The sequence below is a fragment of the Macaca mulatta genome, chromosome 12 (assembly GCF_049350105.2).
Source record: "Macaca mulatta isolate MMU2019108-1 chromosome 12, T2T-MMU8v2.0, whole genome shotgun sequence".
NCBI lineage: Eukaryota > Metazoa > Chordata > Mammalia > Primates > Cercopithecidae > Macaca > Macaca mulatta.
This window is the reverse complement of record NC_133417.1, coordinates 114,927,301-114,951,952: the sequence shown is the minus strand read 5'-3', so window position 1 is coordinate 114,951,952 and position 24,652 is coordinate 114,927,301. Positions and strand designations below refer to the sequence as shown.

Sequence of the window (24,652 nt, the reverse complement as noted above, 5' to 3'; positions counted from 1 at the left end):
TGGGCCTGTGATGGGAGGGGCTGCTGTGAAGGTCTCTGACATGACTTGGAGACATTTTCCCCATGGTCTTGGGTATTAACATTAGGCTCCTTGCTCCTTACTTATGCAAATTTCTGCAGTTGGCTTGAATTTCTCCCTATAAAATGGGTTTTTCTTTTCTGTTGCATAGTCAGGTTGCACATTTTCTGAACTTTTATGCTCTGTTTCCCTTTTAAAACTGAATGCCTTTAACAGTACCCAAGTCACCTCTTGAATGCTTTGCTGCTTAGAAATTTCTTCTGCCAGATAACCTAAATCATCTCTCTCAAGTTCAAAGTTCCACAAATCTTTAGGGCAGGGGCAAAATGCCACCAATCTCTTTGCTAAAACATAACAAGAGTCACTTTTGCTCCAGTGCCCTACAAGTTCCTCATCTCCATCTGAGACCACTCAGCCTGGTTTTATTGTCTATGTCGCTATCAGCATTTTGGGAAAAGCCATTCAACAAGTCTCTAGGAAGTTCCAAACTTTCCCACATTTCCGTGTCTTCTTCTGAGCTCTTCAAACTGTTCCAATCTCTGCCTGTTACCCACTTCCAAAGTTGCTTCCACACTTTTGGGTATCTTTTCAGCAATGCCCCACTCTACTGGTACTAATTTACTATATTAGTTCGTTTTAATGCTGCTGATAAATACCCGAAACTGGGAACATAAATAGGTTTAATTGGAGTTACCATTCCACATGGCTGGAAAGGCCTCAGAATCATGGTGGGAGGTGAAAGGCACTTCTTACATGGTGGTGGCAAAAGAAAAATGAAGAAGAGGCAAAAGCAGAAACCTCTGATAAACCCATCAGATCTCGTGAGACTTACTCACTATCATGAGAATAGCATGGCAAAGACCGGCCCCCATGATTCAATTACCTCCCCCTGGGTCCCTCCCACAACACATGGGAATTCTGGGAGATACAATTCAAGTTGAGATTTAGTGGGGCACAGCCAAACCATATCAAACTGTAAACTTAAAATAGGTTAATTTTACAGTATATAAGTTACATCTCAATAAAACTAGTCTTAAAAATGTTCCTTTTTAAAATACTATACGTTACTAGGCTATAATTTTATTTGAAAATAGGGATATACAAATGGTCTCAGGAGCTCTTGCCCCATAGGTAGAGTGTCAAACCTCATGACTCCAGGTGTCTGTAATTTCAACAGGGAATAAGAATAAATAGACTATTTCTTGTTTCTGGGGAAGGTGTTTGTAAGCAAATTCACTACGTACACCAAATAACAGGGGCAGGGTTAGAATATTTACAAAGAATAGACTTTTAAATTCCTATGTAATTTAGAAGCATTAATTTTAATACAAGGATCTAGCGGTATAAAATATCCTTATATATTAAAACAGATCCTTTAACATCTCTGCAACATAATCTTCTGATAAAATCATTTGAGTTCTGCACTTAAACATTTTAACTAATATCTAATTCAGACATCTCATTAATTAGAAGCTTCTTTCCACTTTTGCCCTAGTTTGTTTAAAAGAAAGCCATTCATAGCATATTTCTACAATTATTAATTATGCCTTGACCAAGAATATGTATACACATATTATGCAAACACATATTGTAAGGAACAGAGGCTATAAAAGTAGTTAAAATGCATATTTGATTTTTGGTGACCAGTGACACATTTTGTCCCTACCATTGCAATCAGGTACCTGGAATGTGATGGGCCTCTTTCCTGGGAAGTTTGGGAGGACAGACTTCCATCAAAGGAGTTTCCTCGGTGGCAGCCTGAAATGGTGGCCTTGGGTGAGATGGAATCTGACTGGAATGTTTCACAAACCACCTGGAGTCCCTTTTGGAGGTAGAGATAGCAGATTAGTTTTTTTTTGTTTGTTTGTTTTTTGTTTTCCCTGTAGCTATATCCTCTAGAATTAGCTACCATACCACAACATGGTTCCATATATGGGTTTTTTTTTTTTTCACCATAGTTAATTATGATATTATGGGCCAAGGGATTTTGATTTCATCTCAGAGAGAATAGAAACAGACTTCTAGGGATCACCCGTGTCATTTCAAGCATCAGGCAAAGTAATTTCATATATTTTGTTTCATTTTGTTCTTAATTATTTTCTTTTTCATTTCCGTACCCAGTATCTACAGGAGAGTTACACATCAAGAATTCATCATACTGAGGTGAACTGAATGGAAGCATGAGGCTAAAATAGAAGCACTAGGTTACTAGGAGCTAATCAAATTGAAGCCAGAACATGAGAACAGAAGTACAAGGTTAACTTTTTTCTTCATTCATCAGTGGAGAGATGCAATACACTTTCCTAATCAGACACAATGACTTTTATTCTGATTTATAAGTACAATTCAGCAGTTCTGTTACCAGGTAGCTTATTTTAATTACATTTAGCTGATAAATGTAATTCTGCCCAGGTAATGTGAGATATTTTTCCATAGATATTATAGGTGAAATTCTTTACTAAAGTATAAAGACCCTCAACAGTCTATCTGGAAGGTTAGCCCTTACAATTTTAATTTTTACACACCAAAATAAGGCATTATTCAATCATGATGGAAAGAGAGACAAATACAGCTAGAAATTCCATGAATTAAGTCTTCTGAACTTGACCATAAAATTCTTTAGCATAAGCATACTATCTGTGCCTCATGTTAGGTGATTTGAGAGATTTAAAAAATTAGATGAATCTGACCCTTAAGCTCATGAGCTTACAGTTATGTCTCAAGACAGGTAAGTATAGGTCAGAGAAACATGTCCAATAGAAATATAATGCAAGCCACAAACAGCCACATATCTGATTTTAAATTTTGTAGAGACCACATTAAAAACAGTGAAAATGAACAGGTGAAATTGTTTTTAATAATATATTCTTTTTGACCCCTAATTATCATTTCAACATAGAATCAATACAAAAATTATTAAGATGTTTACTTTTTATTTTTTTTTTAAGACAGGGTCTCGCTTACCCAATTCATAGTGCAGTGGTGTGATCATGACTCATTGCAACCTCCATGTCCCAGGTTTGGGTGATCCTCTCCACTTAGTTTCCCAAGTAGCTGGGACTACAGGCGTGTGCCACTATGCCCCGCTAATTTTTCTATTTTTAGTAGAGACACAGTTTTGCCATATTGCCCAGGCTGGTCTCAAACTCCTGGGCTCAAGCTATCCACCTGCCTAAGCCTCCTAAAGTGCTGGAATTACAGGTATGAGCCACTGCGCCAAGTCTACATTCTATTTTATATTACATTTTCAAAATCTGATGTACATTCTACACTCTCAATTCAGACTAGCTGTATTTCAAGTGTTCAATAGCCACACAGGCCTAGAGGCTATCATATTGGACAGTGCAGGCTTAGACTAATTGGACAAGAGTTTAGGGGAAATTGAGATCTTAGTTGGTCCTTAAAAGGATAAAATTTAGATGAAAGAAAGAGAAGATTCTAGTTAGAGGAAACAATCTGAGCAAGGATTTGGAGGCTAAAATGGGCAGGCACTGTAAGTTAAGAGATAATAGATAACTGACTGAAGGGATAATCAGAAACAGGGTCACTTAGCAAAGGTGGTGCCAAGTGGTGGGAGGCACAAAAAAACAGGGAGAGGAATTTGGTCTTGCAGCGACAGTCAATAGGATCCACTATAGGTTCCTAAGGAGAAAGGGACATGATAAAAGGATGGCACTTGCATAAAATGCCTTACGTGGAATGGTGAGTTAATAAATAAATGATATATTAGGAAATTAGTCAGGAATTATTAGTGGTATTTATGCAAAGAAGAACAGTCTAGAAGTAGAAAATTCAATTAGGTAGGTTCAACTGCAATTTAGTTATGAGGGCCTGGATTTAGAGGATAGCAGTGGGCATAAAGAATAAAGAAAACATCTGAGCAACATAAAGAAAAGAAGACAATATGACTTAGCAGGAAATCAAATCAAGAGGATTAAGTATAACATAATATGAGATGTATGTATTTCATTGTATCTAAGATGTCATCATTTAGAAGACACACTATTATTTTATGTAACGTTAAGAAAAAAATACCCTGTTAATTAAACTAGGACATTTTATTTCTATCATTGGGGATTTTTAATTTTATACTTGTTGAAAGAGCTATTTTACATTTATTTATAGGCACAGCTTTTTTATTATATTTCCATCCTGTGTATATGTAAGAGGAAAGTATAAGTGAAATAAATTGGTGTAGGTATTCCTAAAACTACTTCACATTTAAAATTTTCAACCCCGAATTGTTAATATTTGAGTTTTTCCAAAGAATAACCTCCTCTGTATCAAGAGTGTTATCTCTTAAAATACTTCTCCACTATTCCCTCTGACATATGCTTATAATTCACTGACCCTGATGATGCAAATTTAGATGCTGGAAATGACCAAATTCATGCTGCACAAGAATTACAACCATATCAAGACAGCTACCAGTAGGGAGATTATAAAAGGCCAAAGATTGTTAAGCATACTCAATTTCAAATATGTTAAATGTGAAAAATATATACATCTTACAGCATATAAATCACAGTGTCTGTACTTAGTAATTGCTCAGTAAATGGTAGATGTAATAGGACTCCAAAATTTCTAGGTTGAAGGGTAAAAAGAGTGATAATCTTCCTGGCAGCAGTAACAGTTGGAAAGAGGATCCAATTTTGATGGAAGACAGCAAGTTTCACTTTGCACATGTTGAATTGAAAGTCAAAGCAGTTCATTTAATGCCATAAGTTAATGGTAGTATCGATTTCTATGTAGCTTTCAATTACTCTGGCCTTCATTTCTTTCTTTTCTTGATCAAACATGACAAATTTGCACTGAATTATATTCTGCATCTTATATCATATTTTGCACCTTCTGTTTTATGTGGGTTAGTCTTGACCCCTCATTAAACTTTAAGATTCCTTAAGGGGTAGGACTATCTTATAACTCCTTCCAACTCCCTCTTCCTGACCTCCGGCAGCATTATTCTACCTACATTAGAGTTACTTAACAAACATTAGGGGATTCAATAATTGAGAACAAGGTGATATGTTATTTAATCTGGGATGTAATGATAACTAACACTTATTGAGTGTTACATGTAAGCCACTGATATAAAGCACAACTCATTACACACTAAGCACTGAGATAAAATACTAGTCATATATTGTCTTGTTTCCGCACCTCCATGCTTTGAGGAGATACAGAAAATTAATTTTCATACACGACTGATAAAAAAAACCTGAGACTGTTAAAAGTTGCACATTCAGAAAGGAGGAGTGGCTTTGAGCCTGGTAGTATGATTCTAGAACTCATGTCTTTACCTTCACACTACACTATGTCCAAGGACTTACTGCCTCCCTTCTTCTTATAATTATAATAAACTAACCTCTAAGTGTCTTGCATCTTGATTTGGTGATTCACAGGTCCGGCTTTGACTGTTGATAGGAGAACTTCTCTTAGCTGAAAAGATGGAAGAAGTTCCATCATTTTATAAGGTTATAAGTTCTTTCTATTTCATAAGTGCATTTCATTTTCAAATAGAAAAGCTATTTTAATAGAACATTCTTACTTTAAAAGAAGACATTAATGCATATTAATGCATTAATATGAAGAAGACATTAATGCATATTGTAAGAGAAATTCAAATAACCAATTCAAAAATATTAGCATTTTTTGGGGTTATCGATGTAGATATTCATCTCTTCAGTCTGACTCAGTAAGTTAAGGTGCTAAAAAGTTGGCAATACTAAAAATAACAATAATAGGTAACACCTACTCAGCACCTTATATATACAAAGTTCTCTAAGCATTTTACATATACAGTCACGCATCACTTAAGGACAAAGATACTTTCTCAGAAATGTGTTGTTAGGCAATTTCATCATTGTGCAAACATCATAGAGTTTACTTACACAAACCTAGGTGGTATAGCCACCTACACATCTAGGCTATATTACATGGCCTAGCGCTTCTAGGCTGCAAACCTGTACGGTGTGTTACTGTGTTGAATCCTGTAGGCAATCATAACACAATAGTATTTGTGTATCTAAACACAGAAAATATACAGTAAAAATACGGTATGAAAGACAACAAATTATACACCTATACTGAGCACTTACCATGAATGGAGCTTGCAGGAATGGGTGTTGCTCTGGGTGAGTCAGTGAGTGAGTAGTGAGTGAATATGAAGGCTTTGCTAAATTTATTTTTAAAAAGTTTTTATTCTTTAATAATAAATTAACTTTAGCTTACTATAACTTTTTTACTTTATAAACTTTTTAGTTTTTTAAACTTTTTGACTCTTCTGTAATAATACTAAGCTAAAAATAAATACATCATACAGCTGCACAAAAATATTTAATTTCTTTCTAACTATTCTATAAGTTTTTTAATATAGTCATATATTTATAAATTTGTATTTTTATTTTACTTTTATTTATATATTTTTTATCTTTTATACTTTTTTTTTTTTTTTTTTTTTGAGACGGAGTCTCACTCTGTCGCCCAGGCTGGAGTGCGGTGGCCGGATCTCAGCTCACTGCAAGCTCCGCCTCCCGGGTTTACGCCATTCTCCTGCCTCAGCCTCCCGAGTAGCTGGGACTACAGGCGCCTGCCACCTCGCCCGGCTAGTTTTTTGTATTTTTTTTAGTAGAGACGGGGTTTCACCGTGTTAGCCAGGATGGTCTCGATCTCCTGACCTCGTGATCTGCCCATCTATCTTTTATACTTTTAATATATTTTATAGTAGATATTGCTACATATACTAGTATGTAGTATGTATAGTATGTATTAAAAAGTATAAAAGTATATTTTATGGTTTTTATACACTTATTTTATACTCATATATTTATTTTACTTTAAAAAGAATTTTTTTTTTGAGATGGAGTTTTGCTCTTGTTGCCCAGGCTGGAGTGCAATGGCGTGATCTCGGCTCACCGCAACCTCCACCTCCCAAGTTCAAGAGATTCTCCTGCCTCAGCCTTCTCAAGTAGCTGGGATTATAGGCAGGCACCACCAAGCCCGGCTAATTTTGTATTTTTAGTACAGATGGGGTTTTTCCGTGTGGGTCAGGCTGGTCTCGAACTCCTGACCTCAGGTGATCCACCCACCTCAGCCTCCCAAAGTGCTGGGATTACAGGCGTGAGCCACTGCGCCTGGCCAACTTTTTTGTTTTAAAACAAGTGCAGCTACTGCTTACTCACTATGTGCCAGGCATTCTCATTTTTGGTTAAGAACAAGACACAAACACACACATTAGCCTAGGCCTACCCGGCATCAAGATCATCTGTATCACTCTCTTCCACCTTCAGGTCTTTCCCAAAGGAAGGTCTTCAGGGGCAATAACACACATGGAATTGTCATCTTTTATGATAACAATGCCTTCTTCTGGAACATCTCCTAAAAGACCTGCCTAAGATTGTTTTATAGTTAACTTTTTTTAAAATCATAAAAATGGATAGTAGGAGTAGAAGAAATATACTCTAAAATAACAATTAAAAGTATGGTATAGTAAATACATAAACCAGTTATATAGTTGTCAGTTATTATTATAAAGTATTATGTGCTGCATATAATTGTATAGGCTATACTTTTATAAAACAGGCAGTGCAGTAGGTTTGTTTAAACCAGCATCACCACAAATACATGAGTAATGCCTTGCACTGTGTTACCATGGCTATGAAACTACTAGGTGACAGGAGTTTTTCACCTCCATTATGATTTTATGGGACCACTGTCATACACACTGTCATTGACCAAAATGCTGTTATGTGGAACAAAACTATAACTCGTTTAACCCTTAAAATAACTCAACAATACTACCATATTATTATGCCAATTTTACAGGGGAAGAAACTAAGATACAGTGAGTTAAACTTGCCCAAGGTCACTTGACCCTTGCATGAAGGTTATAGCCCAGACTGACTTTAGAGTCTGTGCTTTAACCATTACATTAAGCTGTCCTGGAGGTAAAATTCAAATCAGTTACATCTTTACCTGAGGACTAGGAACAGCGGGAAACTAAGACGGCAATGTCTCATTCAAATTGTGAGTAAACTGGTGCTGAGAAGGAAGGTGATTTATCAAGGTCACCATGTGCCATTGCTTTTTCTTCTGGCCATGCTGTCTAAGCTGAGTCTAATTTCCCCTCAGATGCTGGGTACTGCTTCAAGTCCACAGGCATCAGGCAGAGGGAAAAGAAACCCACTGTGAATATCATCCAGAAACCAAAGGAGGGTGAGGTAAAAAGCCCAAGTACTTCCATGGAGGGACATGGTTTCTTAGTAGTTTTTATATATGTGTTAAATTATAGCTTATATATTAATAAAAAGGTTGTTTATTATCTGCACAGAACCCTTATGAATTAAGCAAATTATATATGTGTGTGTGTGTGTGTGGTGTATTTTAAAAATATATACGTATGTATATATATGCTTCTGTAGATTTTCCACATAATTTATTTCTTTTTAAATTTTATTATTAATGCTAAAAATAGATTTGGGAATAGAAGACTACAATTTATTAAGCACTTACTATAAAGCAGGCACTTAATGCACTCTCATTTACTTCTTACTAAAAAGCCCTATAAGGTGGCATTATCACCTCAATTTTACATACATGGAAATGCTTAGGAAAGTTAGGTTATATACATAGTAAGAGATAGATTTGGAGATTTAGAGATAGTGTGAGCCTGCCATGCACTTTTCAATCTATCATGTTGTGTTCTTTCTACAATTGAACAATGGGACTATGTCATTAGACAATTCCTGAAGAGAAATGCTTAGATAGCAATACAACACTAAGATGATTTTTGTTAAGGAGCCTCTATTCCATTTACCATGATGATGATGATAACATAACAATGATAATAATAATAATCGCAGCTGCCACTTACTATGTGCCAGACATTCTTCTAGGCAGTTTTACATATATTAGCTCCATTTCGTAACGATCTTGGAAGTAGTATTAATATGATATTTACATTCTCAGTTTCCAGATGAGGAAGCTGAGGCACAGGAAGTCTAAATGAATTGCCCAAAGTCCGTGCACTTGATTCAGAGTAGTTTTTCCTCATGTGAATAAGCCCTATATCAGGACACTTAAATAACTCCATGGAGATATTTGCTTCTTTTTGACTTCTTAGAGGCAAATTATCCCATCACTCTAACTACTACGTGTGAGGGAATCCGCTAAAACTGTCCCGCTGAGTGTCCAAGTTACAAACCTGTAATGATGTTCCTGATGGGCTTCACCAGTGCGGTGAAGCCAGAGACTTCGGGCTGTCTGTGTTCCCACATGGGCTGCCATATGACAAGCCCACTGGCCAGACGGAAGGTGAGGTCAGATTCCTAGGGGGGAAGAGAAGATCTATGTCCAATAACTGACATGTAACAACTGCTTAAAGGGACCAATCAATGCAAGGATTAATATCATTCATAAGGTTATTTTCAGAGTGGATTTATCTGCCAAACCTTCTCTCATCAGTCAGATGAATGTTTCTAGAGTAAACCAATGACCAAAAGTTATCACTGCAATTACTATGAAAATCCCAGTTGTCTGCTTTATCCAAAACTAATGACCAATCAAAACATAGCTTTGGGCAAAGCATTGAATACACAAACTATTGTTTTTTGTTTGCAGTGGTTGAAACTTGTTTATTTCAGGAGTCTTGGCAGATCTCTTCACTTTGGTTATTATTATCATTCCTCTTAATTATTTAACTGTCCTTACTTCTCCCTTATAAGGCAAAATACTCAGATACTGGCTATTTTGACATTCTATTATCCAGTCCATCTCTTTTCTTACATTTTAGGGAATCAGGCACATATAATTTGACCCTTCATAGTGTATTATTTTGTAATGTTTTCTTCTTAATAACCTTTAATTTCTTGAGGGCAAGGATAAATCAAGCATTCTCCTTCCCTCTCAGCCTCGAGCATCATCACAATGTTTATCATAGCATTAGGAACTGGGTACACAACAGATACTCAATAAATACTTGCTGAATAGGGCTGACTTTATAACCCATACTCACTCAATTTATCTGTGATTCAAAGTATCTTTCAAGAGCATATCCTCTGCTATCATATTGTCTAAGTACAAATATGTGACATTCTGAGATTATATCTTAAACACCTCAGTCTCTCAAAACAATGTAAAGATAGAAGTAGAGAATGTGATCCCAGATTAACGAATACAGCTGAGATCCAGGAACTCATTTACAGCAGTGATTTGCAACCCCAGCTTGCATATTATAATCACCAGGGGAGCTTTTAAACCTAAGAGGCCTAGGTATCACTTACCTCTCCTACCCAGACCCATTAAATTAGAATCCTGTGAGATTTTCTAATATCCCCCGATGACTCTCACACATAGCTGGGGTTGGAAACCATTGAGATTGAAGGAAAAGAACTCAGAAGCAACTGGAAAAATAGAAAAAGAAAAGCAACTCTGTACCTAGTAAAAAGAAACCTAAAGGCTAGACTGGGATTCTGAAACCACTTGGCAACAGAGCCACACAGTTCCCACAATGGGAAAGTCTCTAGAATTCCCTGTGGAAGTATTAGAAAAGCACATAAAGCATTTGGTTAAATTCATTCTGCATATATTCTGTAAATATTTATAGAACACCTACCATATACCCAGTACTATTCTAGGTTTTAAATGCAACAGTGAACAAGGCATACAAAAATCTCTGTTCATAGTGTAGAGAGGAAGTGAAGGGCTGTCTCAGACAAAGTGTTGTCATTTTAGACCAGAGAATCAGGTGAAGCCTTATTGAGAAAGTGACATTTGAGTAAAGTTCTGAATGAAATGAAGGAGCTGTCATGTGGCTATCTCCAGGAAAAGTATTCCATGAAAGAGGATCAGCAAACACAAAGGCCCTAAATGTGCCTAGTGTGTTCAGAAATAGCCAAGAGACTGTGTGCCTAGAGTCAAGTGAATGTGAGAAAAGTAGAAAAAAAATGGGAGAAGTCATTGAGTGCCAGATAATATACTGCCTGATAGGTCTTGATAAGGACTTTAGCAATTATTAAGATGGGAAGCCACTGGAAGGTTTCAAGTAGCAGAGTGACATGATTGGATGTATATTTTAATAGGTTCACTCAGGCTGTTGAAAATAGTTTGAGAAAGGGCAACAGTGAAAGAAGAGACTATTTTGGAAGCTATTGTTATCATCTAGGTGAAAGATGATTAGACAGGGGTACTAATAGAGGGCAAAATGATAAGTGGTAGATTCTCAATGCATTTTGAAGATACAACTTACAGAAATTGCCAATTGTCTGGATGTGGAGTGTGAGAGAAAAAGATGTCAAGGATTTTTGGCTTTGCAATTAAGAAAGATAGGTAAGATGAAGTAGGAGCAGGTTTGGGGATTTCAGAAGCCTAGTTTTAGACATGTTAAGTTTGAGATCTCTGTTAAACATTAAGCTAGAGATACCGAGTAAGCAGTTAGACAGACAGCTGTGAAGTTAAGAGGAGAGTAACCCAAATTCCCTTGGAATGGACACGACGAAGTATGCATGGTATTGTATGTAGAAACAGGAAATTAACATTAAGCAAATCTTATTAGATTTGTCTCCACAAATACAGGAAACCAAACCTCAATTGACCTTGTTTTAATGATTTATTGGTTTCTGAGCTCAGTCCTTTTCCATGTTTCTCATGAGAAATGTTAACACAAGTAAAACTCCAGTGGAAACTGCAGCAGGGAGTGATCTCTCTTGTACTGAAATCCTGGGCTTTAACATCTGATCTATTAGCATGACACAGCACTCACTGATGGTCATGGCCATCATTTTGTTTTACTTGATACATCTCCAAGTAGATTGTATATTTCTTGAATACAAGTTGAGATCTCCTTCTTCTGTGCACTTCCTCGAACATCAATACAATACCAAACTAATATGTTCATTAATTGAACATGTTTTACCTTCTCCAAATAAATCCAATCACTCTTCAGACCTGAATGCCTGCAGCACCTGTGGCCTTCTCTTGTGCTGGTATCTTCCTTTGTAAGTCTTCCTAACTTGGATGAATGTATAAACTCTGGGCCTCTAATGTCTCTTCTAGAGTTTCTTTTAATAGAACACACAATGCTATGTATACATACACAAGCAGAAACTCAATAACTGGAGAGGACACTCTTTATCATCCAAACAGTTGTGAAGCAGGTAGTCTAGAAGGTCCTGAGAAAAGCCAGAAATGTAAGCACATATAGAGGTAATATCCCCACATTTCAGATACTTTTCTTGCTTTCACTGAGAACCTGTTTCCATGATGTCATAAAGCAATTCTGAATGTATTTACTAGTAGCTTTGAGAGATTTAAAGAAACAACTATTATTTTAAGTTCTATTTTAAAGTTGTTTACTTTACACATATAGATTTTGTTAAAATCCCCTGAAGGGCTTGCTTTTTATTTTATTTCTTGCTGTTACTCCAGGACATTGAACAATAGTTAGCATATAGCAGGCACTCGATAAGTATTTGTTGAAAAAATAAGTGAACATGACAAAATCATGACAACGTTGATACCATATTTAAAGAAGATGCCTTAGTTTAACAAACATTCATCATTTTTCATTGATAAAATTAAATTTGGTCTAAAATTAATAATGTATTACACAGGATTTTCAGACTGTGAATTTTATATAAACTATTTTAGCTAATTATAAATTAAAAGAATATAAAATATGCATTGAATAATACACTGTGTTACAAAAGCATTAGTCATTTATATTAGGTTTATTTACAAATTAGTGGACTAATTTATTCACTTAATATTATTTAAATACCTATTAAACACAGATACTATGTTAGTTATCATGTGTACAATGATAATTCCTACAAACAGACCATTTAGAATCTAGTGGGGGAGACAGCCACATAAAGAGATGATAATAAAGTATAAAAATAAAGCTGTACCTAGAATATTATGGAAGTAGAGAAAGAGGGAAAGATGGATCTCAAATGAAGTCCTAAAGGATAAGTAGGAGTTTTCTAGAAAGAGAAGTCAGGTATGAGGGCATTCCAGTCAGCAAGACCAACATGAGAAAAGATCTGAAAAAAGTATGCTATGTTCTTGGGGAGACTTCAAACATCTGGAGTTCACAGACAGGAGAAGTAGTCAGACAGGTCATAGAGGGCCCAGTTTACCAGACTAAGAAGCTGGAGTTGTACTCTCTGTATGATGAGAAATCACCAAATTATTTTAAGTATGTTGGTGATATTGTCTACATTTTTGATAGGTCACCTTGGTGTTGAGGTTAGATTTTATGAGACAAGCCAGGAGACTGAATCTAGTAAGAAAATGGTCGAAGTAAACAGTCCATGTAAGATATGATAAAAGCTTGGGTTAAGGTAGTTAAGTAGGAATGAAAAATATGTAATAAATTTGGGAAATATTTAGGAGAAAAAATGAGTAGGACTCTGTGATTAGTGGAATATGCAAGTAAGGATGAGGGATAGTGAAAGGTAGTTTGAGTTTTTGTGAATACATCCATTATCTAAAATATAGAATCTAGGGACGGGGCTCATTACAGGTGCAGTTTGAATTTCCCATGGATTATCTATTTGGAAAAGTCATTTGACAATTTGGTCTAACAGGCAAAGATAGGAGCCTGGATTTGAAATGTATAATTAGGTGACCTCAGCATGCAGGACACACATGGTAAATGAAGCCGAAGGAAGTCTTCCTAGGAGAAAGGAGAGTGAAAAGAACAAAGCGTGAAGAATGCATCTCTGGGGAGCCCCAATGTTAAAGGGGCAGACAGAAAAGATGAGCTCTCAATAGAGATAGAGCAGACAGAGTCAGAGATGCAAGAAGAACCAGAAGGGTGTGGTGTCATCAGGAGAACTGAAAGAAAAGGGCATGATGGTAATTTCAAATGCAGCTGAGGTTTAATGAAATGAGGGCTGCAAATAGAGATTAGATTCAACAACTCAGAGGTTGTTCATGACCTGAGTGGAAAAAAAAAAAGAAAACAAAAAAAACCTCTGGTACAGAAACCTAAAAAACTGTAGTTTTATACAAAATCAGATGGGATTGGGTTTAAATTCCATCTTGGTTACTCACAATCTTTACTATTATCTCTATGGACCTCAATTTCCCTTCTGGTAAAATGGAGAAAAGATACACACATCCCTGTGGGTAGTTGTAAAAATTAGAAATGATAGTGAAAATATTCTGTCACATAATAAAGCAACTAGAAGCAAGAATAAAAGATTGAAGAGTAAATAAATGGGAGGTGAGGATATGGAGGCATGGGTTCATGCTTTGATTAAATTTTGGCCTCCCATGCCTCCTACAGCACCATGTCTTATACAAGCCCCATCCTGCAACACTAAGTGCTGAGTGGGAACCTGGGGGGGAAAATCAAGGAAAGGACTGACAAGTGGGGCAGCACGGCACACTGGGTTTAGAGACCACGGTGTTGCAGAAACATTAGTCTGGATGGTTGTGTGGTTTCCCCAGCAGCATGCAGATTTCTGGGTGGGGATAGAAAATGTGAATTTTGGCCGGGCGCGGTGGCTCAAGCCTGTAATCCCAGCACTTTGGGAGGCCGAGATGGGCGGATCACGAGGTCAGAAAATCGAGACCATCCTGGCTAACACGGTGAAACCCCGTCTCTACTAAGAAATACAAAAACTAGCCGGGCGAGGTGGCAGTGCCTGTAGTCCCAGCTACTCGGGAGGCTGAGGCCCGAGAATGGCGTGAACCCGGGAGGCGGAGCTTGCAGTGAGCTGAGATCCGGCCACTGCATTCCAGCCTGGGCTACAGAGAGAGACTCCGTCTCAAAAAAAAAAAAAAAGAAAAAAAAGAAAATGTGAATTTTGGTCTTGATCTGGAGTTGGAGTCATGAAAGACAACTGCAAAGAAGCATAGGGATAAAAGGATGTTAATGATGCTGGTGAGGGGAAGTTTACATGGGTAGGGAAAGACGATAGGCTCCAACAGAGCCTGATAACGGCAGGCAAATGAAAGATGTAAGGCAGTGGCTCTCAGTCAGGACCAATTCCCTTCCACACACCCATCTGTGAACATTTGGCAACATTTGGAGTCATCTGTGGTTGGCACAACTCAGGGGCAATGGGTTGTTACTGGCATCTAATGGATGGAGGCCAGAGACTCTACTAAATATCCTACAATGCATTGAACAGTGTCCCACAACAAAGAATTATCTGGCCCCAAATGCCAACAGTGCCAAGGCCGAGAAATCCTGATCTAGAGATTGTACATTCCCAACAACTTGAAAAAACCAGACATCTCTCAAGCAGAGAAGGCCTTATGGCAAAAATTATCAAATGAATACTTTTTATTCTCTACAGCATCAAGAACAATGCTTTCCTCATAGCAATGACAAAATGATGAAACTATAATGATAATATAATAATATAATACAAAATGATAAAAATGTTATTAATACCACTAACAATAATTGTTTATGTTATATCAACCACTGTGTAGTATTTTGTATGAATTGTCTTACTCCTTTTTAAATGCTCCATTCCCAAGCTATAAGTTAAACATGAGGATCTTCAGCCAGCTTTTCCAATTATTTGAGTAGTCTCTCCTGAAAGGAGACCTTGCTTCTTTTCTACTAATAATACATAATACCAGCAGCAATAAAATACCAACACTAAAGACAACTAACATTTGTTAATGACTTTCTTTGTATCAGGTTGAATACTATAACTTGTTCAATCTTCACAATGCCCTATACATTTATTCTTAGGTCCAATTTATATTTGAGAAAATGGAGGTTTATAGAAATTATTTGCACAATCTCTTATAGAGTGCAGCAGGCACTGGATTCAAATACAGGCCTATCTGTTTCCAAAACTTAGACTCCCATCCATGTCTTAAAAATAAAATTACAGCCACCCTGGGCACTCCTATATTTCCACATTTTTCCAGGTGATATTTGTCAACATATAAACATCTTTTTGGGGCTACTTTTTAAGAAGACTTCTCTCCTGTCCTCTCCATTTGAACGGCTTCATTTCTAAATATGCTGTTTTTAGCACTTGGATCAGCTTCTGATAATGACAAGTCTACTCAGTGTGTCAGTCATTAAATATTTATTGAGAGCCTCATATACGACAGACACTATTTGAGACACTAGAGATACAGCTGTCATCAGGAAAGGCAGACTCCCTTCACTCAAGGATCTCTGTTCAGTGAGGCTGAAGGGCAACAAACATGCAGACAAATGCATAAATAATTCCAGCTTCTGGTAAGTGCTAACAAGGAAAAAAATGTAGGCTAGCTTGCTAGTTGCTCGAGAGTAGCCAGGGAAGTACTTTCTGAAGTGTTGCCATTTGAGTTGTGAGTAAACCAATGACAAGTACATGGCCATGTGAAAATCTGAGTGTAGAAGGTAGGGTCAGTGTTTCAAGTTGAAAAAAACAGTGCAAGGATCTGAACACAAAAATGCACTTGTCAAGTTTGAGCATGAGCCTCCCACAAGCCTGAAGGTGGTTAGTGAATGAGAGAAAGGCCAGTGAGATAGAGGGAGTTGAGGCCCAGGAGGTACGCAGGGGTAGGTCCTGCAGGGCTCACAGGCCAGGTGGACAGTCCCTATTAAAGCAGAGCTTCTTACTAAGTATCACCTGTATAAAATACTTTAAAATGGAAAGCTAGAGATTTTAAAATGGCAATTTAATTTGACTTGACACCTAAAGAGTTTAGTATGTTTGATGGGCAATGCGGTCAGTGTATGTGTTGCATTTTGGGAATTTATAGGTAGTTTCAAATCTATTTCTCCTAGCAATGGGGAGAGTTAACGGAAAGTGAATTTTTTAGGAAACTAAAAATGAATGAAAATACTCTCTAGTCTGTTCCCTTCATGGTGACTGTTAATGTTCAGAACCACCTTCATAAATACATTGCTAACTTGAACCAGTTAACTTGATCCATTCACTGGATTATAATATTCTATTAAAGAGTAGATGAACATATCAATTCTTATCTTAGCACTTAAGTGAAATTTGTTAATTTATTCATTCACAGAAGTAACAAATAGTTCTTGATTTCTTTTCATGCGTTGGAACTGCCGTGTCTGTCTTACATATACTCACCCTGTGTTACAGCAACTGAGGGGTTAAGTAATATCAACAAAATCACACAGCTAAAAAGTGGTGGCACAGTGATTTCAAATTATATTGTCTCCTCCAAGTGGATATGATTGTATTTTGAGATAACTGGTTTCCATGTAATCCTATGTTTTGTATTTTAAGCATTTAAAAATATTTTAAAAAGCAATTCTTAGGCTATACCCGACTGTCTAAAAGTCTACAGAACATAACAAGTTAAAACTTACTTTTTTTCGTTTTGAGACAGTCTCGCTTTGTCACCCAGGCTGGAGTGCAGTGGCATGTTCTAGGTTCACTGCAGCCTGTGCCTCCCAGGTTCAAGAGATTCTCCTGCCTCAGCCTCCTGAGTAGCTGGGGCTACAGGTGTGCACCATTACGCCTGGCTAAATTTTGTATGGAGTTTTGCCATGTTGGCCAGGCTGGCCTGCAACTCCTGACCTCAAGTGATTCACCTGCCTCCACTTCCCAAAGTTCTAGGATTACAGGCGTGAGCCACCACACCCCACTAAAATTTAGACGCTGTATTATAACAGAGGTAGTTACAAGGTGCTATAAAAATGCGAAGGAGGTAATAATGAAGTCTAGATGGTGAGGTCCAAGGAATAGCTTCATGTTAAAGATGACATTAAAGTTGCAGTTTGAACACTATGACAAGAATAGAGGGGTGAAAGGAGAGTACAGCAATCAGCAAGGGCATATTCAGAGAACGGCTGCCATGGTTTCAAATGCTGGATCATGAGGTGGACAGTAGGGACCAATAGTCTATAAATCAAGAAAGCAATTTAAACCCTACGTCATAGTTGATCTTTTATTTTATGTTTAATATGTTAGGCATTATCGTGAGGCAGAGGGAAAACCACTGAGGATTTTTTAAGTAGGTAAAAGCTATGTGGAAATTTGTGTTTTTGAAGCAATGTTCAGTAGTTTAACACAGAAATAAAGTTCTCCATGCCCTGACTTGCTGTAAGGTCATACAAAGACATGCCCAACCAAATATGGAAATATCATTTGAAGTCTATCCTCACCACATCTCCACCCACTCCAGCTCTAACACTGGGTTTCTGCTTACCTTGATCCTGTGTACCAGGGGAGCAAACAGAAACACGAAGAGCTCCACGGTAGCCATGGAGTTCTGGAAGATCTTTCTTCGGTTGTTCTCTTCTTCGTCATTAGAGCTGCTTTGGCAAGGCTGCCCTGGAGAACCCTGGTTTTCAACCTGGTGGATGAAAGCACTGCTGCTTCCACCCCAGCTGGAGCCTCGGTCTGTACCCCCAAATCGCTCATTGTTGCAGTCCTGGGGGGCCTCCAGAAGCATCCAGTGTAGAGTGTGAAGGAGCTTTGTCTCAGCAACACCCAATTTATCCTGGTGGCCTGCAGGGGACAATTACACAGGCAGGTTAAGGCAAACTCTGTGACCAGAGCAATAGATGTCAACGTTGGGTCTGGGAAGAATATCCCTGCTTTCTCTACACTTCTTACAACCACTGCTAGCAGGGCTCGTTCTTGTTTTTTGGACTCCCCTACTGCTGTAATCTCCGCAGAATGATATGCTGCCATGGGGGCAGAAACTGCTGAATCACTTTTCTTCAGTTAGGTACCCAAATATATTTCCAAATAGGCAGCATAGTGGTTAAAAATATAGGCTCTGAAGATAAAAGCGATCCTATTTTAGACAATGTGACCTAGAAAGGTCCCTCTATGAAGTAATATTTGAGCAGAGGCTCAAACAAGGGGAGGAAATGGAGTGGAGAAGAGTATGTACACTAACGTGGGGTACATGGGTAGGACACATTGCCACATGAGAATAGCAATCTGTAAAATATTCTAAAAAATAGTTCTTACGCACATGTGCACACATACTCACACACAGTACTACAAAGTTGGAAAATATCTGAGGCAAATATGCCCAGTTCATGAGAGTGGTTGCTTTAGGAACTGAGAGAACAAAAAGGATGACCTTGGCTAGGACTCATCTTGGGCAGGTGAAGGTCTTAGCTTACCTCTAATATTTTAACTTTGTTGATGTTGTTGTTTGTTTGTTTGTTTTTGAGACGGAGTCTCACTTTGTCGCCTAGGCTGGAATGCAGTGGTGTGATCCCAGCTAACCGCAACCTCCACCTCCCAGATTCAAGTGATTCTCCTGCCTCAGCCTCCCAAGTAGCTGGGATTACAGGTGCGCACCACCACGCCTGGCTAATTTTGTAGTTTTAGTAGAGACGGGGTTTCACCATGTTGACCAGGCTGGTCTCAAACTCCCGACCTCATGTGATCCACCTGCCTCAGCCTCCCAAAGTGGTGGGATTACAGGTATGAGCCACCACAACCAGCATATTTCAATATTTAAGAGGAGAAAATATTCATATATTACTTGTAAAATTAAAAAATTAAAAACAAGACAGCCAGTTTCTTTATTGGTAAAACGAAAATAATGATAGTATAAGTGTGAGGAGGATTTTGTGATAATTAAATGAGATAATGTATGCACAGTGCTTGAGAAAAGAGAAACTACTCAATACAGGTTACTATGATGAGTGTTGAACACAAAGGGCAATGACATGCAATAAAGAAGTAAGGCAGGGCACCAACCTAGCTTGTTTCGGTTTGAAAGCAGGGTTGCAGTGCAGTGGAGGACATGAGGCAAAGCAGCTTGCACCAGTTCCCATCTGGAAATGCTCTGAATGGCTTCAGAGAGAGCTGGAGAGAGGCCATGCAGCTTGTTTTCTACCAACACTCGCTCAAAGGACTGTAAATTCAAAAACAAAAACAATAAGAAAAGCCAAAATCCAAAACCATGTAAACTAAGAAACGGAAGATTCTGATTAGTGAAAAAATGAACAGCAAGGTACTGTACCCCTTAAAAGGTGCAAATTACTGGACCAAATTCTTTAGGGAGAACTCATTGCATTTTCTTGTATATGTTGATGTGCAATGGGTCAGTAATAATTTTCTATTATCTACCCATTTGCAGGCTTTTGAGCCAAAGTAAATGGCTTGAATTAACAAATGATTTTTATTTCTGTTAAAGTAAGCTTCCTCTAACAAATAGGAACAAAACATTTAACCTTATGAGATTTTTGGATGTATAGTTTATAAAATGTTGCTGAGTCATCCAAAAGGCTGTCACAACTGCAGACCAAAATGAGTTTTTTGTCAAAGTGTCTTGAGAAATAGAATTTATGTCAATTTCTTCAACTGGTGTTAACTAAGATATAACTTTTTCAAGGATTCTGATTTTGGAATCCCTGATTTATCTCATGGCTTGACAATGACCTGGCACAGAACACTCTCTACCTAATGCCTGGAACAATAAAAGATACTTAATATATCTGTGGAATAAAGAAAGAAAGAAAGGGAGAGCAGGAAGGAGGGAGGGAGGAGGAAAATAAGCCATCTTTACTTTGCTGGTTATTAAATTTTCTATCCTTGCCAGAGATACTCAGAGAGTATCAGAGAGCGTAGCACTCCAGAACAAGTAACAACTCTGACCTACTCAATTATTTTTTTTTCTTTTGAGAGAGGAGAGAATATCACTGTAAGGTGTTGGAGAAAATGTAGTTACCAAATATTAGAATAAATTTAATAAACGTTTGACTTGTAAGAACATGATTGGCACTTGATGCCCCAGTCAAGAAAATTACATAAATGTTCTATATAATAATCACAATATAAGTACCAAGTGTTCAAACTGTATTACTGGAATTATTACAATACCTATGAGAAAGACAGGTATCCTAATATGGTTTACTACAGAGATTTCCAAAGAAAACTTTTTACTTTTTGATTCAAAAAAAGAAAAATAAAAAATTCACCTTCATAATGAAGGGCACACTGAGGTTTTGGCAAAGAGCATAATGAGAGATGTAATATTTTGCTTTAAGAAACTAGATAAAGGCCTTTAGATATGTTGGTGATATAAATACAAATATTATAAAATTCACCAGTCCTCAGGTATCTAAGTATTCATTAAGTAAAGGGTGTGTATATTAGAGACTAAAAGATTATAAAGAATCTATACACTCTAATGACTATACTGTAGAGGATGAGTTATGCATTTCATAATCTCAGAGTGTTCTGGGTAATGTCAGTTTCTCCTTAAGTGTCACTAATACAACTTTTAATATTTTTTTTTAAACTTGGGAAATTATTTTCTATATTGAGATCTATGTATCTCTATCCCTATCTATCTATCCATTAATGTAACTTACTATTTGATATTGTGTGACTACATTAAAAATGTCAGAAATATCTGTGCCAAGAACAGAGAAAAGTCAGGATTATTTTAAGCTAGTATAATTGTCAGCATGGTTAAGAAAGTCTGAGATTTCAAGTGTCAAATTACTCTAACAAGCTAAGTTCAACAACAAATTCCATTAAAAGGTCCTTATAAGAAAGTTATATTAAAAAAAATGTGTTTGTGACAACATTGAAAGACAGGAGATGCAACGAAACAAATTCCTACGTTGCATGGGCAGGTATGTGTTTAACTTTCCAGTTGGCTTCCATCAGAATTTTTTGCCCTAACAAATCTCAGAGCTCCTTACCACAAGGTCATCCACGTAGCTATTCGTAAATATGCATGGCAATATCCAAATTGGTAGATTTCCATTTTTAGGTTATAATATATGCAATGTAAAGACTTTTAGGTAAGCTCCAAATATTAATGAAGGCTGTGAAAAGTCCATTTTAATTTTGCTTCATGATTTCATGTCTTATTTTCTCAATTTGTAAAATAAGAATTTATAGGGATATAAGATTCCCTTAGAATCTCAGGACAAATGCATTTTATTTTGTATAAATATTAGCAGTATTATTTTCACAATTATTTTATATTATTCATTTTTAGAATTGGAAAACATATGCAAGACATAAAAGTGCAGAGATGCATATATTTTGTTCAAGTAGTTCTTTCACAGGCACTCTATCATATGAACTTCCACTGTAAGTCTCAGTTTTGTTGATTAAGGATTCGACTTCACACTTGCAGGGGGCAAAAAAACCCTCCACCACCTGGTTCTCTGTTGTCTCTCTGCCTTCTCTTCTACCACTGGATCCCTCCTCACCCTTTCACTTATTCCCCAGTAGGTGCTAATTTCCTTTAACATGTTTCCTCTGCTCTTCCCTCAGCTGTCCTTCCCTCCCTTCCCCTTGTGTCTTTGGCCAAGGTTCACATTAATAGATAGATAAGCCTTATCTATCCATTGCTTATAAAACTCCCCTCCCTAGTGCTACCTAGTATCTCTTTTTGCTTAATTTTTCTCCATAGTGCTTACCACCATCTGGCTTACTATGTATATACTTATTTGTTTGTGGCTTGTCCCCTTTCTACTAGGATGTAAACACTCTATTTGTTTTTATCATTGCTTTGTTCCAGCACAGAGAATTGTGCCTGGCACACAGTGGGTGATCAATAATATTTGCCAAGTGAATTAATATATATAGTCCATTTGATTTAAAACCTGTCTTTGGGTTCAAACCACCACACAGAATAGGGAAATAATTATTAAATGGTGAAAATCACATACCACACAAGAAGCTTCATATTGCTTCCCCAGTTTGGGCCTCAAAAATGCACTGAAAAATTAATAGATATTTGTTAATAAACATAAGTAAAATTATTATTAAAGCATCCTTGTGACATATTTTTCAATGAATAAGACAGGGTGCTATGAAATTCAAATTTCATGCTTCCTTATAGCTTTTTAATGAGCAGGTGTTGAACAGCTGATGACATTTTCTTTTACGCGTGTAATTGCATATATGAAAGAGAAGTGGATCTCGATGGTTTTTGGTATCCACTCTTATTCTGAAGACTTTTAAGATTTTAAATCGTCAGTGGTCAGTAGTGGTGCATTACTTACATGTACAGCCATAATAAAAACTGAAAATTGAACACGGCTTGTGGGTCACGATTTCCAGAATCTAATTTCTTACCTGATAAATCTCTAAAATAACAATAATAATTTAAAAAAAAAAAAACCTTTTCTGTTTATTGGAATAGGTGTGAGGCCTTTCCAGGGTTAGGGGGGAGGGTCCCTTATCACAGATCCTCAGGAGCTTTAACTGGGGAGATTAATCTGAGCAAAATGGTTAACAAGTGGGCATAGCAGATATTCGCCAAACAGGAGCTGGAAAAACAACAGGTCACCGGGCTAGAATTACAGCAGGAGACGGAGGGGGAATTGGACGCAGGAGCACAACCAGTCATAATTATCTTTCCTAGTTCCCCGCCCCCTCTTCCCAGGCTCTCTGCCCTCCCACCCCCTAAAATAATGTATACATTTATTCGACAACTGCCAATCTGCTTGTCGTCAAACTTCACTGAAATATATATATACATATTTTAATGCGTGTTTTTAAGCGGGTGCAGAGGGCTTGTTTTCCAGCCCCAGAGAGGGAGCTGCAGGCTGTGGCGCGGCCTCAGCGGCGGCGGCGGCGGCGGCGGCGACCCGGGCGGCCCCGGGAGCGCCCCCAGCCCAGGGCGGCCCGCGGCGCGCCCTCTGCGCCCCTCACCTGGTTTGCCGCCACAGGAAGGTCTGGATGGGCAGGGGGATGCCACGGCCGCCGTCCTGCTCCTGGCCCTCGGAGCTCTTCCTCTTCACCATGATGGTGGCTCCCGGGAGTCCTACTGCAGGACCCAGCTCTGTCTCCTCGCTAGCCGCCGCCGCCGCCTCCTCCCGTTGCTCCCCCCAACTCTCATCCCCTCCTTCCCCGAGGCAGAGCCGGCTCTCTCCGCCCTGATCCCCCGTGCCTCTCCCCTCCCCCCACCCCTCCCCGCGCGTGGAACATGGCTGCGGGAGGAGGGGAGGGCTGGAGGAGCCGCGGAGCGAGGAGGGGGGCGCTCGGAGCAGCCGTCCGCCTCGCCGCCCCCGCACCCGCTCCCTGCTTTCAGCACCTCCCACTGTGGACAGCGGCCCGCGCCGGGCTGCACTGCCGGAGAAGCGAATCCGGGGCAGCTTGAGCCTCAGAGGTATGGCCCAAGAAGTCCGCGCTCCGCATCGCAGGCGCTGGTCCCCTGCGTGGCCTCTTCAGCCCCTGGAATTCGGCTTTCCCCGCTCCGAGCTGCACTCAGGAGTGTCCCCTGTCCTGCTTTCCGACCTCAGCATCCAAACTGTCACCGTCTGGGTAGGAGGAGCTTTGGGGAACCGCAGAGCAGTCACTAACCCTGGCATCATTCTCACCTCTAACAAGGAGGTCAGGAGTCCAGGGTTTAGCCAGAGGAACACATGAAAATTATTAAATGTGTAAACCAGGAAGGGGAGGCAGGCTTGGCAAGTGAGAGGAAGCTTGAAAGATCTCACATGTGAGAAGTTACTTTTATATGATAACCACAAGAAATAAACCTTTTGTTTTCTTAAAGCAGGAATACAAAGTTCCCAAAGTAACCAGTTGTGGATATCAGTTAATTGCAAAGTGAGGAAGAACATTTGAATCATGCTGTGAGGAAATGCGGTTTATTACAGTCCATTAAATGCAATTGGGTGATCCTGTTCGCCCACAGTTATAGCTACCATTTTCCTTCAGTTGTAATAGTCAAATGCCTATATGTTTTATATATATAT

General features: G+C 38.4%; 1 protein-coding gene across 1 annotated transcript in view; it reads right to left on the bottom strand.

Moving 5' to 3' along the window:
• The window catches only part of UNC80 (unc-80 homolog, NALCN channel complex subunit), a 226,497-nt gene extending 202,757 nt beyond the window's left edge, over positions 1 to 23,740 (bottom strand). Inside the window, exons 1-7 of the mRNA XM_077957497.1 lie at positions 23,604 to 23,740; positions 22,616 to 22,664; positions 19,680 to 19,836; positions 18,163 to 18,464; positions 9,221 to 9,344; positions 5,384 to 5,457; positions 1,701 to 1,840 (exon numbers count right to left, since the gene is read on the bottom strand). Of these exons, the coding sequence (XP_077813623.1) occupies positions 1,701 to 1,840; positions 5,384 to 5,457; positions 9,221 to 9,344; positions 18,163 to 18,464; positions 19,680 to 19,836; positions 22,616 to 22,664; positions 23,604 to 23,695 (938 nt within the window). The 5' untranslated portion in view covers positions 23,696 to 23,740. The remainder of the gene's footprint in view (positions 1 to 1,700; positions 1,841 to 5,383; positions 5,458 to 9,220; positions 9,345 to 18,162; positions 18,465 to 19,679; positions 19,837 to 22,615; positions 22,665 to 23,603) is intronic.
• Positions 23,741 to 24,652: the final 912 nt, after the last annotated feature.